This window comes from Gopherus flavomarginatus, chromosome 5 (assembly GCF_025201925.1).
Source record: "Gopherus flavomarginatus isolate rGopFla2 chromosome 5, rGopFla2.mat.asm, whole genome shotgun sequence".
Lineage (NCBI taxonomy): Eukaryota > Metazoa > Chordata > Testudines > Testudinidae > Gopherus > Gopherus flavomarginatus.
Window position 1 is genome coordinate 155644575 of NC_066621.1, and position 16643 is coordinate 155661217.

General features: G+C 45.2%; 1 protein-coding gene across 1 annotated transcript; it reads left to right on the plus strand.

Moving 5' to 3' along the window:
• Nucleotides 1–32: 32 nt before the first annotated feature.
• On the plus strand, nt 33–16564 carry DNAAF2 (dynein axonemal assembly factor 2). Its single transcript, XM_050954655.1, has 3 exons — nt 33–1914; nt 10240–10386; nt 15312–16564. Exons 1-3 carry the CDS (start codon nt 169–171, stop codon nt 15876–15878), a joined length of 2460 nt encoding a protein of 819 aa, XP_050810612.1. The 5' UTR covers nt 33–168; the 3' UTR covers nt 15879–16564.
• Nucleotides 16565–16643: the final 79 nt, after the last annotated feature.

The following is a 16643-nucleotide window of genomic DNA, read 5'->3' on the forward strand; positions in this document are numbered from 1 at the left end:
GAACTAAGGGCGCCCCACGCTCTCGGGGAATAGAACCCAGGCACCCTCCTGGCGGCAGGGCGCCCCCTAGAGGCGGGAGCAGGCAGAGCCGCGGGGCCGCCATTTTGTTTGGCGCTGTTTCCAGGGAGACCAGCGAGGGTCCGGCCGGGCGAGCGGGCCGCAGCGGCGATGGCGGCCGCGGGGCGCTCCGGCCTGGAGGAGCTGCAGCTCACGGCCGAGGAGGTGGAGCGGCTGAAGGGCGCCTTCCGCGACGAGCGGTTCCGGGCGCTGCTGGCGGAGTACGCGGCGGAGCTGGCCGACCCGGAGCAGCGGCGGCGGTACGAGGAGGAGGTGACGGCGCTGGAGCGGGAGCGCGGGGTGGAGGTGCGCTTCGTGCACCCGGCGCCGGGCTACGTGCTGCGGACCAGCCAGGGGGGCGCCCAGCGCTGCTACCTCAACGTCTGCAGCAGCCCGCTGCTGGGCCGGCCCCAGGCCCGCGCCGAGCCCCGCGGCCACCGCTGGGCCCTGCCCTACAGCCTGGCCCCCGGCCGCGAGGAGCTGGGCCGCGCCGGCCGCCGGCGCCTGGTCTACGACGTGGTCTTCCACCCGGAGACGCTGCGCCTGGCCGCCCGCAGCGCCCGCTTCAGGCGCATGGTGAGCGACACGGCGCTGGAGGCGGTGCAGAGCCGCTTCGGGGTGCAGCTGGACCGGGCCAACGCCGCCCCGCTGCGGGGCACCGCCTACAAGGGGGTCCCGCAGGCCTCCGTCATCCGCACTCCGCTGCCAGGGGGCGCCCCGCCGCGGGCCGAGGAGCCCGACTCCCCGCTGCCCGCCTTCCCTTCCCCCTACTCCTACCCCGCCAGCAGCGCCCAGCAGCCGCCGCCGGCCCCCGCCGCGCCGCCCGGCCCCCAGGGGGGTGGGGGGGCTCGGCCGCCGTCCCCCACCACGCCCCGCTGGAGCCTGCGGCACCGCTCCTACGTGGACCTGCAGGACTATCGCTGCTGCCGGGACTCGGCGCCCAGCCCGGTGCCCCGGGAGCTGGTGGTGACCATCGAGCTGCCGCTGCTGAGCTCCGCCGGCCAGGCCGCCTTGGAGATCCGGGGGCGGGAGCTGCGGCTGGACTCGCAGCGGCCCGCCTACCGCCTCCGCCTCCGCCTGCCCTACGCGGTGGACGAGAACCGCGGCCAGGCCGCCTTCAACAAGGCCAAGCGGCAGCTGCTGGTCACGCTGCCCGTCCTGCCCCCGGCCCCTGCAGAGCCCAGCGGAACGAGCCCGGAGGAGCCCGAGGCCGGCCTTGCTACGGGCCAGGAGCAGCGGGAAGAGGCAGGCCCGGCAGCCGGGGAGGAGGAGATCGAGCTGCCTCCAACTGAGCAAGCGTGTGCGCCAGGCGGCAGCGGCCGGGCCCCCGGCAGCCTGACTCCTCCCGGGAGGCCGGTGTGCCCCGGCAGCATGGATCTTACCTCGTGCACCGCCACCAGCAGCGAGGCGGATCCTCCCCTGGCACCCAATAACGGCACAGATCTTCCCACCTGTCCCAGCACCAGCCTGTGCCCTGCCGTGCCCACCGAGGGCCTTAGCCGCAGCGGCTTCCCAGACCTTCCTGCGGCCCCCAGCATCTTGGTCGCTCCGGTTTGTCCCCGCTTCCAGTGCACCCAAGACGAAGACTCTCTGACCCTGCTCTTGCAGGTGCCAAACATCCAGCCAGACAGTTTGAAGGGGGAAGTCGGCACAAATCACTATAGAGTCGGTTTCTGTTCCAAGGACGCTGCTTCCTACTCCTTCCTCTTACAGTTTCCTCTTGAAAACAAGCTGACTCCCCCAGAAACTGGTATTAATGTCTCCCCCAACAACGCTGTAATAGGACTAGCCAAATCTCCTGAGAGTGCTGGACTTTGGAGGAAGATGTACTTTGGTGTGAACAGCAACACTCTGCAGGTAAATTACCTTTAAAATGACATATCCAATATATAATGCTCCTGAAATAATCTTAAATTTAGATATGCTTTGTGGAAGGTCATAACTTAATCTGTTTGTTTGTTTATTTATTTTAAAGATTGGCTCAGGGAATAGTTAATGGAATATAAAGATTTTCACTTCTAGGCCACTAGTTCAGGTTTAAACCAGGTGGGTAGTGCCTCCAAGTCCATGACCATCTGACATTGTTCAGTGGACTATGTAAATTGAACCACTACATTTGATGGCCCTATTATGATTCTTGGTGGGCAGCTGTCCACATTGCTTAAGAAGCTCAGCAAGGCCCAGCATTGAATGGGGCGGAGTGAAAACTTCTCTTGCTCTCAGAGGTGGTCCCACTAACTAACTAAGACCTTGTCTACCCCGGGGGGGGGTGGGTTTGATCTAAGTTACGTGACTTCAGCTACGTGAATAACATAGCTGAAGTCGATGTACTTAGATCTACTTACTATGGTGTCTTCACTGTGGTAAGTCAACCGCTGGCACTTCCCTGTCGACTCTGCCTATCTATGCCTCTCGTTCTGGTGAAGTACTGGAGTCAACTGGAGAGCACTTGTTGCGATAAATCAACCCCCATCTTTAGATGCGATAAATCAACCCCTGATGGATTGATGGCTCTGGAGGTAAGTGTAGATGTGCTCTAAGGATGAATCTTTATATCAATGGACCTGAAAAAGCAAAGAGAAGTTTGCAGCAGAGACTTCACAACCAGGAACGGAAAACTGAGCTAGAGGAGCGAGATCCGGGAAAGGTAACCCGGGATCCCTGAAGGCACTGACCAAAATCCAAGGAATGCTCAAAAGTGAGGTGGACTCTGACGGAGAGAACTGCCTACACATTTATGATATTTCAACAGCCCTGCATATCCCTAGTGCTGAGTAAAGTGAAGCTGGGTAGGCAGAACTGTGTGAGGGAAGCTTGGTCTAACGTACCTGTTTTGTGGTTAAATAATTGTCTCTAATTTCTAGGGCTGTAAAGCTATCATATTCCACAAGCACTAAATTCACATGAAAAGTAGCATATGTATGTGCACGCACATACAATTATTTTGAAATGAAAGTGTGTGAATACAGTATACACCAGTGGTACTGCGAGGTCTTCAGGGGGTACATCAATTCACGTAGATATTTGCTTCATTTTACAACAGGCTACATAAAAAGCCCTGGTGAAGTCAGTACAAACTAAAATTTCATACAGGCAATAACTAGTTTATACTATCCTATATACTATACACTGAAATGTAAGTACAATATTTATATTCCAATTGATTTTATTTTATAATTGTATAGTAAGAATAAGAAAGCAGTTTTTCAGTAATAGGGTACTGTGACACTTTTCTATTTTTGTCTGATTTTGTAAGCAAGTAGTTTTTAAGTGAGGTGAAATGGGGGGCGGGGGGTACTCAAGACAAATCAGACTCCTCAAAGGGATACAGCAGTCTGGAAAGGTAGAGAGTCACTGGTATACACATCCGAGTTCAAGATAGCTATATACCGCTATAACTACTGAAAGAAGACTGCTAAAACAAGCATATTAACATAAAAAGCAGCTTTAAATTTTAAAAAGTCATTGATTGCCATCTTGAATTAGAGTTCCTGTAATGTCCTGTGAGCTATCTAGATGTGATTGCTCACTTAATTTTTTCCTTATTCCCTGGGCCATGGACATTCCACATGACTTTTTCTCAGTAGTCATCTGGAAATGTCTGTCTCCAACATATGGAAATACTCAAAACTGTTTTTCTTCAATAGTGAAGAGCATTCACAGGGATTTCCGTGATAAAGAACTGACTTCCCTGCACATGGAGCACTTAAAACAAACTTTCCATGTATAAGGACCCAAGAAAATGGAATCCTGGACTAATTATTCAAGTCTGGAATTTTGGGTTCAACTTCGCTGTGTTCTAGAACCATGAAATCCTTTACAACTTGGAACTCACAATGTGAGATCCCCATTTTTAAAGCTGACTGGTATCTTCAGTATATTCGCTGGGCTGAGGGCCTGGAGTATGGAAAATTTCTTGCCAAAATCTGAAGATTGCAAAATATTGTATGACCCTTTCAGGAATTCTGGGACTTCTTAATTTTTTTTTTTTTACTCAGTAGGTAGAGACAAGGTTTTGAATTTTGACTTCTAATTTTGCATGTCTACATGAAAGCCACCTTATATCACTGTGGGAGAAGTTGCTGGTGAAAGGAGTGGGTGAGAGAGAGTATTGTGGGACGGGAGTGGGATTAAAAAAATATTCCCCCACAGGGCTCTGATTTAAGGTCCTGACCTGACCCTCAAGGCCTCTCCAAAATCCCCTCTCAGGCTGTTTGCCTAGATTTACCTAACAGCAGATCCAGATCTCTCCCACTGTTACTTATATTCCAGTCTACATCTCCTGTGTTCACACTGGATGGATTATGTTCTCCAGAATGTTGTGGTCCTAGGCTGAACCAGGAACAGGGCTATAGGTAAATCCTGACTCCCCTCTTAAAGGGGTAGCTTGCCTCTTGGCATTAGCCTATAGAATGAAATACTTAATTCTTAACAGAACTAGAAATCAGGTTTGATCTTGTTGGGTGAATCAAGAATATATTCTGCCTTCAATAATGTTTAAACTATATTCAGAAATCGGAAGCAGATTCAGAGAGGCAGTTAATTTAGGCAGATCAGCCACCTGCAGCTTTTGGGGCAAAAGTGCCTTATTTCGTTTAATTAGAGAAATATTGGTTAACGTACTAACTGAAATGTATTTAACTTCCTCCAGTTTAAGAGTAAGAAACATCAGGTATTCTTCAGAGTGCTGGGGAGGCTATGCTCATAGAGGTATATACTTTTATCATTGGCGGTTGTGCTCTAAAATCATCATCTTTGGGGGGGAAAAGTTACTGAATACTTAAAATCCTAAAGCCTGACCTCCCTTTAGACATTGGCTTTAGGTTTATTCCATAACATGCTAGGAATAAGATTACACAGGGAATTGTGCTCGCTCTCTCTTTTGTGGTCTATATATAGTATCACCTGTAAATGCAATAATCCCCTTACTCTTAAATCTTTGATTGGGCCCAATGTTTAAGGGATGTGATGGTGCTGGAAAAAAATATTTAACTTTTTCCAAAGAGAGTGTAGTAATGAAAAAAGTATCTGGTACTTTTTCATCACTGAAGGACACAATCCTCTGTACCAAAAACTCAAGGTCAAACAAACTTGATTATGATGTGTGTTGGGACTTTAACTCATGAGCTGTGGTCACAAGAATGTCCACTTTATGACTGTTTTTATTTAAGATTATAATTTACCATACTGGGAAGTGACTTAAACTTGGGCCTGTGGACTAGTTACAGAGATACATACCCTATTTTCTCAGTAATATTAGACATGCTGTGTTAGTTCATGGTTAGATCTTATAGTAGATAATGACAAGTTTTATTGTTTGTGAGAAGTTACTTAAGGCATATGGCTGAAAGAACATTGTGCAGGGATAGGAGAGCTCTCTTAGATCTTTGTATCAACAATGACATGCCTGTGGAGTACATTTTACCTCTGTGTGCAGCCAAGTATACCAGAAGGATTGTGGATTGACTGTTATCCTACACAGCTGGACCTCCTCATGAATTGACAGTTTAAGGGTATGTCTACACTTAGAGTTTTTGTGCTGTAAGTTTCACCGGTGATAGAGAACCAGTGAAAATAAAACATCGGTTTGTGTACTCATCCAATTCCTCAGGCATCGGAGAGCGTTTACACTACCAGCACTTCCATCGCAGATGAGAGCAGCGCTGTAGGGCAGCTATCGCACAGTGCAGCTCTCTCAGTAGGTCTTGTAGGAAGAGGGGGTTGAGGGGAAGGCGTTCTGAGTCCCTTCTCAGTGTCCTATGCTGCCCTGCTTCATGTCTCAGGAGCCCCACTACTTTCTTGTTTCTTCTATGGCATTTTTTTTTTTAACCTGCTCTCGGGCTGCTTTCTCCACCACATCTACAAACAAAGGGAAAGAGAGCTTCAGATTTCCCATGGCTTACAGACATCCGGACACTCATGTGTCAGAGCAGTGGAGATGCTGGCCAGAGTGGTCGCTTTTGGAACTGTGGGATATCCTCCGGAGGCTTAAAGGTGTTTACACTGCTAGAACGAGTCTTCACTTTCACACATAGGCGTGCGCAGCACATTTCATTAGGGTGTGCACCCAGGGAGCCCTGCCCTGCCCCCATCCAATCCCTCCTACTTCCTGATCCCTGACTGCCCCCCTCATAACACCCAACCCCCTCGCTCCTTGTCCCCTGACTACCCCCTCCTGGAAACCCTGCCCTTAACTGCCCCCCAGGACCCTACCCCCTATCTAAGCCTCCCGGCTTCTAGTCCCCTGACTGCCTCCCTGGGACTCTAGCCCGTACCTGTCCCCTGACTTTTATCCACATACCTGTCCCCAGCCAGACCCCCGGGACTCCCATGCCTATCCAACCACTCCCCACCCTCTGACATGACCCCCAGAACTCCCGATCCATCCAACTCCCCCCTGTTCCCTGCCTGCCCCAACCCCTCTCCACACCCCTGCCTCCTGATAGCCCCCCCCGAACTCCTGACTCATCCAACCCCCCACCCCAGCTCCTTGTCCCCTGACTGCCCTGACCCCTATCCGCCCCCGACAGACCCTGAGACTCCTATGCCCCATCCAACCCCCCTCCAGAGACCCCCCACGCCTAACCACCCCCCTGGGATCCCACCCCCTATCCAACCCACCCTGCTCCCTGTCCCCTGACTGCCCCCACCCCTTATCTAACCCCCCCCCAACCCCCTTACTATGAGGCTTCTAGCAGCATCTTCTGCTTGGCGCAGAGCCAGACACACTGTCCCATAGGAGTGGGCAGCCCCACCTCCCAGAATGCGGTGCACCCGGTGGCATGGCTCCAGATGCGCGGGGAGCGTGTCTGCCTCCCCGCGGAGCCAAACACTGCCCCACGAGAACGTGCAGCCCCGGCACCCAGAGTGCTGTGCACGCGGCAGCATGGCTCCTGGGGAAGGGGGGAGGTGGGGGAGGGGCCGGAGGCTTGCTGCGCTCGTCTGGGCACTCTGGCCTGGGAGTGCAGACCCCATGGCTTGCCACACCAGGAGAGTGGGGCCATTTTCCCATCCCTGCATTGGGGTGTGCCTGGGCACGCCCAGCACATGCACGCCTATGTTTTCATAGCAGCGCAAAAAGAACAGTGGTAAGAGCTGTATGTCTCTCGTGGAGGTGGAGGGAGTTGCAGCGCTGGCTGTGCTTTGCAAGTGTGGCCACATCCTGAGTTGCAGCGCTGTAACCCCCTCACCAGCGCTGCAACTCTCCAGTGTAGCCAAGCCCTCACTTTCCTGTCTAAAAAAAGAGTTAACCTAGTCCTAATCACAGTATATTACTTATTACAAGAGGATGCTAGAAACTAACTTTCAAGATTACTCCTGTGAATGTTTTATTTTGGGGTCAATTAATTCTGTACTGAAGATTTCGAGACACTTAGCAAAATTTTTGGCAGGTCACTAAAGGGAAAAAAAGAGAACTTCATTGCTTGGTTTTGAAGTAATCTCTTCCCTAAACTACATTACAAATAATAATAGGTTTCCATCTCCTATAAAGCAAACTGAATAACCATTAATTGTTAGGTGCATTATGGGACTGGACTAGATGACCTCTCGAGGTCCCTTCCAGTCCTGTGATTCAGTGCTCATATTAAAAAGAACAGGAGTACTTGTGGCATCTTAGAGACTAACAAATTTATTTGAGCATAAGCTTTCGTGGGCTAAAACCCACTTCATCGGCTGCATAGAATGGAACACACAATATATTTATACATAGAGAGAACATGAAAAGGTGGGAGTAGCCATACCAACTGTAAGAGGCCAATCAATTGAGTGCTCCTATTGTATGTGATCAAGAGGAGACTTCAACAGAAACCATAGATGTCTACAGTTTGTTCCTCAGCAAGAACAATCAACAGAGCAAACTCTACGGATGGCAGATGCAGTACAAGATGACCGGCTCAAGGATTCCAGACAGCCAGTCATTGTAACTAATGGCCAACCAAATGACAAAGTTGTTATGCAGCCAGGTCATGTAATTGGAAAACCAGTACCATTCAGAGACACTTAACAGACAAAGACAGCGTAATAGCATAAATACTGTAAATGGTAGGAATGTAGAACTTAAAAGGGGGAGATGTAACAGAATGCTAAAGTTTATTATATTGTTCTGCCACTAGGTGGCACTGTGTGAAATACCATCTTTACGCTAACGTCAGTCATCGCAGACAAAGCATTAAAGGATCTTATGATACACACTAGATGTGTTTGGCTCGCTGAGAAGCAAGCTGGGAAGTTAGTCCATATCTGGTACAGGAGTATGACAGGTATATCAATGGCTAAGCCCTTTCTACAAAACATAATCACCATTACTACCATTGGTGGTGGATGCTGCTAGTGTAAACAAAGCCCCTACTGTATTCTCTTCATGAATAACCTCTCTCCACCCTCCCTATCTATCCTGCTGTCTGTGTACATTTCTTGGATTGTAAACTCTTTGGGCAGAAAATGAGTTTAATTCAATACTTTGTAAATTGGCAGTATATATACATGGTCTCCAAAGTTCTATTTAATGTTGTATGACTATGGAACTGTTTCATGCTCCCAATTATAGCTTCTTTTAACAATCAAAATTATATCTTTGAGAGCCCAGACACAGTTGGATGTGAGAGCTGAAAATATTCAAAATTGCCTCATTGCATCTAAGATCAACAGGACTTCCTTGGTGGCTGGACTTTTCTGGTATTCTAGCTCTTATTAGGTTGATGAAATGAGGGAGTAAAAAAAGAATGAGGGATTTAAGTGTGTATATGAAACCAATTCAAGTAATTGAGAATCTTGGAAAAAGGGGTTTAATCTTTTTCCAACTACACTGCTACCTCGATATAACACCACCCGATATAACATGAATTTGGATATAACGCGGTAAAGCAGCACCCCCGGGGGGGGGGGGGGGGATGTGCATTCTGGCAGATCAAAGTAAGTTCAATATAACACGGTTTCACCTATAATGCGGTAAGATTTTTTGGCTCCTAAGGACAGTATTTCGAGGTAGAGGTGTATTTTACATAATGGACGGATTTATTGTTAAATAGAAAAACAGATGAACAAATCTATACAGTATTATTGTCTTTATTAAACAACAAGATATTCCTGGCTGTATTTTTGGACCATTAATATCCACAGCAGGTTTGAGTCATAAGATGAGTAGCAACATGTTTCACAGTGCACCTGAATCACATATGAATAGCCCTAAAAATATACCCTAGAGTATCTTATTTAACTGTAAACTGCATTTCATTCCAATCCACGTGTATTTATTCATACCTGAATGAAGATCTAAAAAGACAAGTTTGTTACACAGATCTGAAATAGATACTGTCATATGTGTATTTCATACTCTCCACTCTAGAAGGCATCAAGTATCAGAGGGGTAGTGGTGTTAGTCTGGATCTGTAAAAGCAGCAAAGAATCCTGTGGCACCTTATAGACAAACAGACGTTTTGGAGCATGAGCTTTTGTGGGTGAATACCCACTTCGTCGGATGCATGACGCATCCGACGAAGTGGGTATTCACCCACGTAAGCTCATGCTCCAAAACGTCTGTTTGTCTATAAGGTGCCACAGGATTCTTTGCCACTCTAGAAGGCCTAATCTTGAAATCTGATGACTAAAATGAGCTGTACTTACGAACTAATTAGATGTTTAAAGAACGAGTAGTACTTGTGGCACCTTAGAGACTAACAAATTTATTTGGGCATAAGCTTTTGTGGGCTAAACCCCACTTCGTTGGATGGTAATTAAGCAAACCCACAGATCCAGAACTTTTTAAAATCAAATATCAAAAGAGAAGGGAGGGCGATTGAAATAATTTTTTCACTGTAATTGTTCCTCAAATGGAAACTTAAAACAAACACATTATATGTAGAAAATATGCCTCCCTTTAAACCATTGCCTTTTGTGTGAGGCAGACCCATATTTTGTACAGAAATCATTTAAACCATTTTCTTCATGTTCATCTCACTTCTTCTGAATGTCTTATTGAGAATTTATTTATCCAGAGATTTAAACAGATATTGTTTTCACAAGTAGCGTGGGTGTCCCAGCTGCATATTCAGAATCAGAATTTTATATGTATCTATATATTTAGTGGGTTGCTGGGTACAAAACACTGACACATAATCTGAAAATAACATGTAAACATGTAACTTCATTTTTTTTTTTTTTTTTTTTTTTTTTTGCCTTTAGGAAAGGTTGTTTGTCACTGAAGAAAATGTTGATGAATTTCTGGGCAATGTTTTGTGCCCTTCATTCCTCAAACAGACAACACTGGAAAGCCAACCATTAATTGAAGTACTTGATGTTACTGAGGTCAGAAGTCAAATCAGATTAAAGGTAAGGATCTGCTTAGCAATGGTACGTGGCACTTCTATACTTTAACAAGAATAGAGTGTGAAACCTCCCTCAAATGGAGTCATTCCTGCTTTGTTTGGGTACTGTTGAAAATCATGTATAGGAAGTGATGTTTGCAAGTGTAAACATCTGTTTTTGGAAAGGCCAATTTACTTTAAACTCCATTTAATTTAAATTGAATGGTGAAGTGGAACTACCTACAGTTCTGGCTTAGCAACAAGTTTTATTGGGATGACAGTGATACATTGTGTTGTCTCATGTATAAATACCTATATAATAAATCCCTCCTTCATATTAAAACAAAATAGTCACCAATTTATATCTCCGTAGTATTCAGGGGATACAGATCCAGAAAGCGCTTCCAGTTCACAGCCACTTAGCTGTGCTGGAGTCTGCACTCTCCAGACAAACCAGGGGTAGGGACTTCATTGGAACAGAACCGGTCTGAGGCTTGTCTACACTGCAGAGTTCTGGTGGCAAAACAGCAAAAGCGTACACACAACAGTGCACTTTTGGTGACAAAACTTTTCCATTTTTTGGTGACAAAATAAAACCACCTCAATGAGAGACATAAAGGCTTTTTGCACAAAAGTTTTGTCAACAAAGTGCCAGTGTAGATGCTGCCATTCATTATGTTGACGTAACTGGCCTCCCCCAGTATCACACAAAGCCTGCTGTGACCGCTCAGCTCACTGTTTTGAACTTGGCTGCCCTGCAGGCATGCACCCCTCCCCTTTCAAAACTCCAGGAGCTTTGACATTTCCTCATCCTGGAGAGATCACCCAGCTGCTGAGGATGCCGCTTCCAGTAGCTGAGGAGGCTGTGGAAGAACTCAAGGGAATTGCAAAACTGCAGGCAGGCGGAGTAGGCTGCTGCTGTGGGGGAGCGAGAGAAACTGCTGTGGATTGGTTGCTCAGGCTGCTGTCACACACTTCCCCCACACACTGTGTCCCCCACCCCCACAACAAACACACATTACTCTGCTACCTTGTCCCCACATACGCTTCAATCTACTAGGATGCCCACAACAATGGGATTGAGAAACCTGCATCATGTGACACTGTACTTACCCCATGAGGCATTGAAAACCCCTCCCAAAGCACCATGTGACCAGTTGCACGGTGGGATAGCTACCCACAGTGCACTGCTCTTTGTTGATGCAAGAGCTGCTAGTGTGGATGGGTTCTTCCAACACAAGGAGCATAGTGCAACAGTGGTTAATTAAAGTGCTTTAATTCAAATGGCATAATTTCTGTTGACAAAACTCTGCAGTGTAGACAAGGCCTGACTCTCCAACTCTTCTTTAAGGATGTGCTCAATATGAATAAGTGAAGAGTCATTTCCCTCCATATACACAATTTTGAATAAAGTTTTGGAGCCCTGTGGATGTAGTGTACAGTACTCCACTGGTTCTCAGCCAATAGCTAGATGAGTTGATGTACCCCTTGGCCTGGGGGTACACAAAGGTTTTCCAGGGTACATCAACTCATCTAGATGTTTGTCTAGTTTTACAACAGTCTACATAAAAAGCGCTAATGAAGTCAGTACAAACTAAAATTTCGTACGACTTGTTTATACTTTTCTATATACTATACACTGAAATGTAAGTACAATATTTGTATTCCAATTTATTTATTTTATAGTTATATGGCAAAAATGAGAAAGTAAGCAATTGTTCAGTACTAGTGTGCTGGGACACTTTTTTGTATTTTTATGTCTGATTTTGTAAGCATGTAGTTTTTAAGTGAGATGAAACTTCGGGGTACTCAAGATAAATGAGACTCCTGGAAAGTGTAGAGTAGTCTGGAAAGGTTGAGAGCCACTGGCATACTACACTGGTTTGGGTACCTCTGAATTTAAAATCTTTCATGCTGATGGATGCAGCTCAAGACAGAAGCCCACAAGGCCCAAAATTTGTACCTTGGAATGTGGAGGTCACAGACGGGAGGCTTAGGGAGAGGACAGAAAACTTCTTGTTTTGGGGATTGTAATGAGGACAGACTATGCTGAGATGGGCAGGGAGAGGTCACAGTAAAGAGGAGCATGGGACTGTCAGGAAGATAGAGGGTACCTTGGAAAGTTTGTCTGGATAACAATCCCAACTTTTTCTATTTATTTGACCTGAGCTAAATCTTTGAATCTTGTGAATTTTCCCTGTGAATTAGGGCATTCTTGTGTGAGTCCAGGGTTCTCTTCTACGCAAGAGCAATGAGACTAGAGGATTAATATGGGGCTAGGAGGCAGGATTTTATGAATTCTAATCTCACCACTGCCATTCATGTGGTGTCAACTAACCGACTCTCCTCCCTCCGTTTTCCCATTAGTTCAAAGGACATATAATGCAGCTTACCGCTGAGGGGTATAGTAAGCTTAAGCATTATCTCCATTTTATCAAACACAAAACTGAGGCACATAGGATAAGTAACTTGCCAGAAGTCTTATAAAAAATACATGGCAGTGTCAGGCAACTCTTCTTGCTCCTAGTCTCCTGCCTTAACCAGAAATCTATCCTTTCTGCCCCCTTCATTGTCTGAATACACAGAGATACAGCCACACTTATAAACAAAAAAAAAATTATATCTTAACCCTTTACAATAACTGAACAAGTTTGGAAAAAGCTTTCCCTGCTTTTTCAGTTTAACTTTGTCCATAGTAACTTTCACTGGTTCCTATCTCTAGTGACCATTTCCTCTCGTTTGTATGAAATTCTCAGAGTAATAGAGAGCACAACATTTTTAAGATAGGAAAATGTGATGGTAAAACTACCAAAGCTGATGGGGATTTGGGCAGGCGTAGCACCTGAAACTTAACTCCTTTTTAAACACATTAAACAGACTCTGTTGACTTGAAATTTAAGTTCCATCTACAACTGTTTGCTGCAGCTCTAGCCAACACTTAAATGCTAATCCAGAAACCAAAGTTCAGAAGTGGAATTTGGACTTTGATACTAACGGAGCTGAGTAAAGAACTTACTTCAGGGCTAGTTGCTCCACTGTTATTTCAATGAACTCTTCTGTCAATTGACTATGGTTAAACTATCCATTAGACTGAGAATTTTTCCAAGTTTCACTTTGCATCACACTGTGGTGTTACCTCATATGCATTTACATATTTTTGCATCATTCCAGATTAGCTGTTAAATGTTTTGTCCCTCACTTTTGTAATTTATTCAATATTTAGCCCTAGTTTTAAGATGCATGTTTTGTGCAGATCTCAAAATAAGATACAGCCTTTTGCATATTTAGTTTTGTTTGTACTTAACAATGGAGATGCTCCACAGCGGTGCAGTGGGCCTAAATTATGTGGCAAGGGTCCCTGATTAATGACACTGAATTATGTGTTGCCTTGGCATTTGTGGCAGCTTCAAGTAATGTCAATAAGGTTTTAGTTAAATAAATAATCACTGCAGTAATCCCTTAACCTGCTATTAATTACAACAATTTGGTTTTATATTTTTTCAATTTTACTCCATCTTTAGTTTTCAGCGAGCTGCAGAGTTGTGAAGTTCTAATATATCACTGCATTTCTAGTCTGAGTGCATTGTAGAAGTCTTTGGAGGAAAGCTGGGGATTTTGGACACTGAATAAACCAGGGGTTCTCAAACTGCACTGTGACCCCCTTCTGACAAGAAAAATGACTACATGGCCCCAGGATGGGGGAGCAAAGCCTGAGCTTGCCAGGCCCCACTGCGGCAGGCAGGGGGGCCAAAGCCCAAGCCCGAGCCCTGCCATTGTGGGAGGTGGGGGTGGAGTGCAAAGCCTGAGTGAGCACCACCACACCAGGCAGGGGGGCCAAAGCCCAAGGGCTACAGCCCCATGTGAGGGGCCTGTAATCTGAGCCCCACCACCCAGGGCTGAAGCCCTCGGGCCAGGCTTCAGCTCCAGCTCTGGGCCCCAGCAAATCTAACGCTAGCCCTGGCGACCCCATTAAAATGTGGTCCTGACCCTGTTTGAGAACCACTGGGATAAACAGATTTGGCTTTTGGCACCGAGAAGGTGAAGGAGAGAGGGAAGGCAGCCTGGGGTGTTGATACCCAAGAGGTGGGTGACACTTTTGTCACTGGTAAGGGAATGAATCTTCTCTTACTTTCTTGTTGACAGGGTGACAGTAACTCATTTGGGGTGTGGGGAGTTGACTAGAAGAGGTTTGGAAGGGTAACGAATCTTGAAATTGCTAGTTCCCGGAACTAGGCAACTGCCTTTGACAACATGGAGCCACTCCACCGCAGCCAGACACACACTATTTACTAACAATTGATACACATTATGTAAAAGCTTCTGCTGAAATAACCAACAGCAAAAAAGTGAATGTTGATCTATCATATTCAGTCATCTGGTTTCAGAGTGCTCACCTTAGTGAGATGAATAAGAACAGTTCTCTGACATTGTTTTATGCGCACACAAGACAACACTGCATTAGTTAAACTTTCCACATGTGACAGGGACATAGTTTTCACAACTCTACAGGCTAGGAGCATTTCCTCCAACGAAAGTTTATATTCTGGGGCCAATTTTGCAGCCGTGAATTTGTGGAAAATGCAAGGCTGTGCGCATAACTCAACTGTGATCATTTGCTCGCTCTTCCACTATTAACTGTTGTATATCATTACCAACTGGCAGCTGTCCAGCAACTCTTTCCACAGCAGAGTAAAACCTTATGGTGAGAAACAATCTGTAATACACTCCCACGTGCATTTTGATTACAATATTGGGAAACCCTCAGCACAGGTCTGATTTAGCTTTCTGAAAGCACAGACTAACACAGATTGTAGATCTCATAGAAATAAACGCATTCTGAGTTATTCAGTATCCAGGCCTCCCCTTGATAACACACACAAATGCTCAGTCTACATTAAGTGTTAAGGTATCAAAGTACAATTAAGTACCTGTGTTTTTTTTTCTCAACAGTCACAGGAGGTTAAACAGTGTGAACTTGGTGAAAAAGAACAAACAGTTAATTCAGGAAGAGATCAAGTTGAAAAAGAGAATAGAAACGGCTCCAAAACAAATATAGAAGCCAACCATATTGCAGCTGACATAGTTTCCATACCATGTTCTCCAGCTGACATGACTTCTGGATCTTTTACAACTGATAAAACAATAGGAGTAGTAGATTGTAGTTCAGGCCATTATTTGCAGCTTGAACCTATTGACACTAGTTTAGCAATTTCTGGGAAATCTCAGATAAATGAACCACAGTTAGAATTCGCTTTCACAACAGGCGAAAGTGCCACGTCCTCAGACTGTGAAAAGCAAGAATTACTTCATTTGGAAGAGCAGGCAAAAATAAGAAAGGATGAAGAGGTCATGTCTTCAGAGCCAGCAGAAGAGAACAAACATCCTTTGAACTGTAGACCAGTTTCTCCAATTGTAAAGGAAATTAATACGCAAGATGGAAGTGTGCAAATTGTTAGAGATCACACAACGCACTGTGCATTAATTTTTCAAAATTCTTTGTTGTATGAGTTGGATTAAGTTATGTCAGGATTTTAATTATAATGGTCAGTTTATCATCTGTAGTTCAGGCTTCTGGTTTTTTTGGCATTTAAATCATTGCATAGAAACCAGAAATCTGAACCTGAGTCTGACAGCTTCTGTAAGAGGAACCGATTTGTTTTGTTTTGTTTACAAGTCAACTTTTGTTGATTTTGATTTTTTACAAGTTTTAAACTTTCTTTAAAATAAAAGTATTTTCAAAAGAAATGTTAAATTGAGTAGAAATTAAAACCTATAAACAGCACCAGTGGATTACTTTCCCTTCAAGAACCTGGACTCGGATCTTGATTAGTTGGGTAATCTCTAATGTATTGAAGTTTTTTTATATGTTTGTGTATGTACTGTGTTTTTGTAACGCTTCTCTCCAGATCTGGTATCTTTGTTCAATCTAATGACAAGCAATATCCATCATTTGAAGTAAATATTTGCCAGTACTCATTCTGTGGATTGTAAGGTTAGACTGCTAGTGATTTTTGGCAAATAGAATTTTTCATTCCAGGGACAAGCCCACTTTTTAATTAGTCTCCTTAAAATAAATGTTTATACTGCTATCTTATCCTCCTACTTTCCTTCAGATATACAGTATCCAAATACACCAATGCAACCATGTTTAACTAATTTTGTTTTTTTGTTATCCAGTGTATTAAAACCTGCATTTTCCAACATCTCTGCATTTATTCATGTCTTCTAGCATGGAGTCAATTATTCCTACCACTCAAAATAAATTTCTGGGGTTTAAATATG

Bases quoted from the DNA above. Each gene is read 5' to 3' on its own strand.
- DNAAF2 (XM_050954655.1), top strand. From the start codon at position 169: ATGGCGGCCGCGGGGCGCTCCGGCCTGGAGGAGCTGCAGCTCACGGCC. The intron at 1,915-10,239 runs GTAAATTACCTT...TTTTGCCTTTAG, and splicing joins TGAACAGCAACACTCTGCAG to GAAAGGTTGTTTGTCACTGA. The intron at 10,387-15,311 runs GTAAGGATCTGC...TTTTCTCAACAG, and splicing joins GAAGTCAAATCAGATTAAAG to TCACAGGAGGTTAAACAGTG.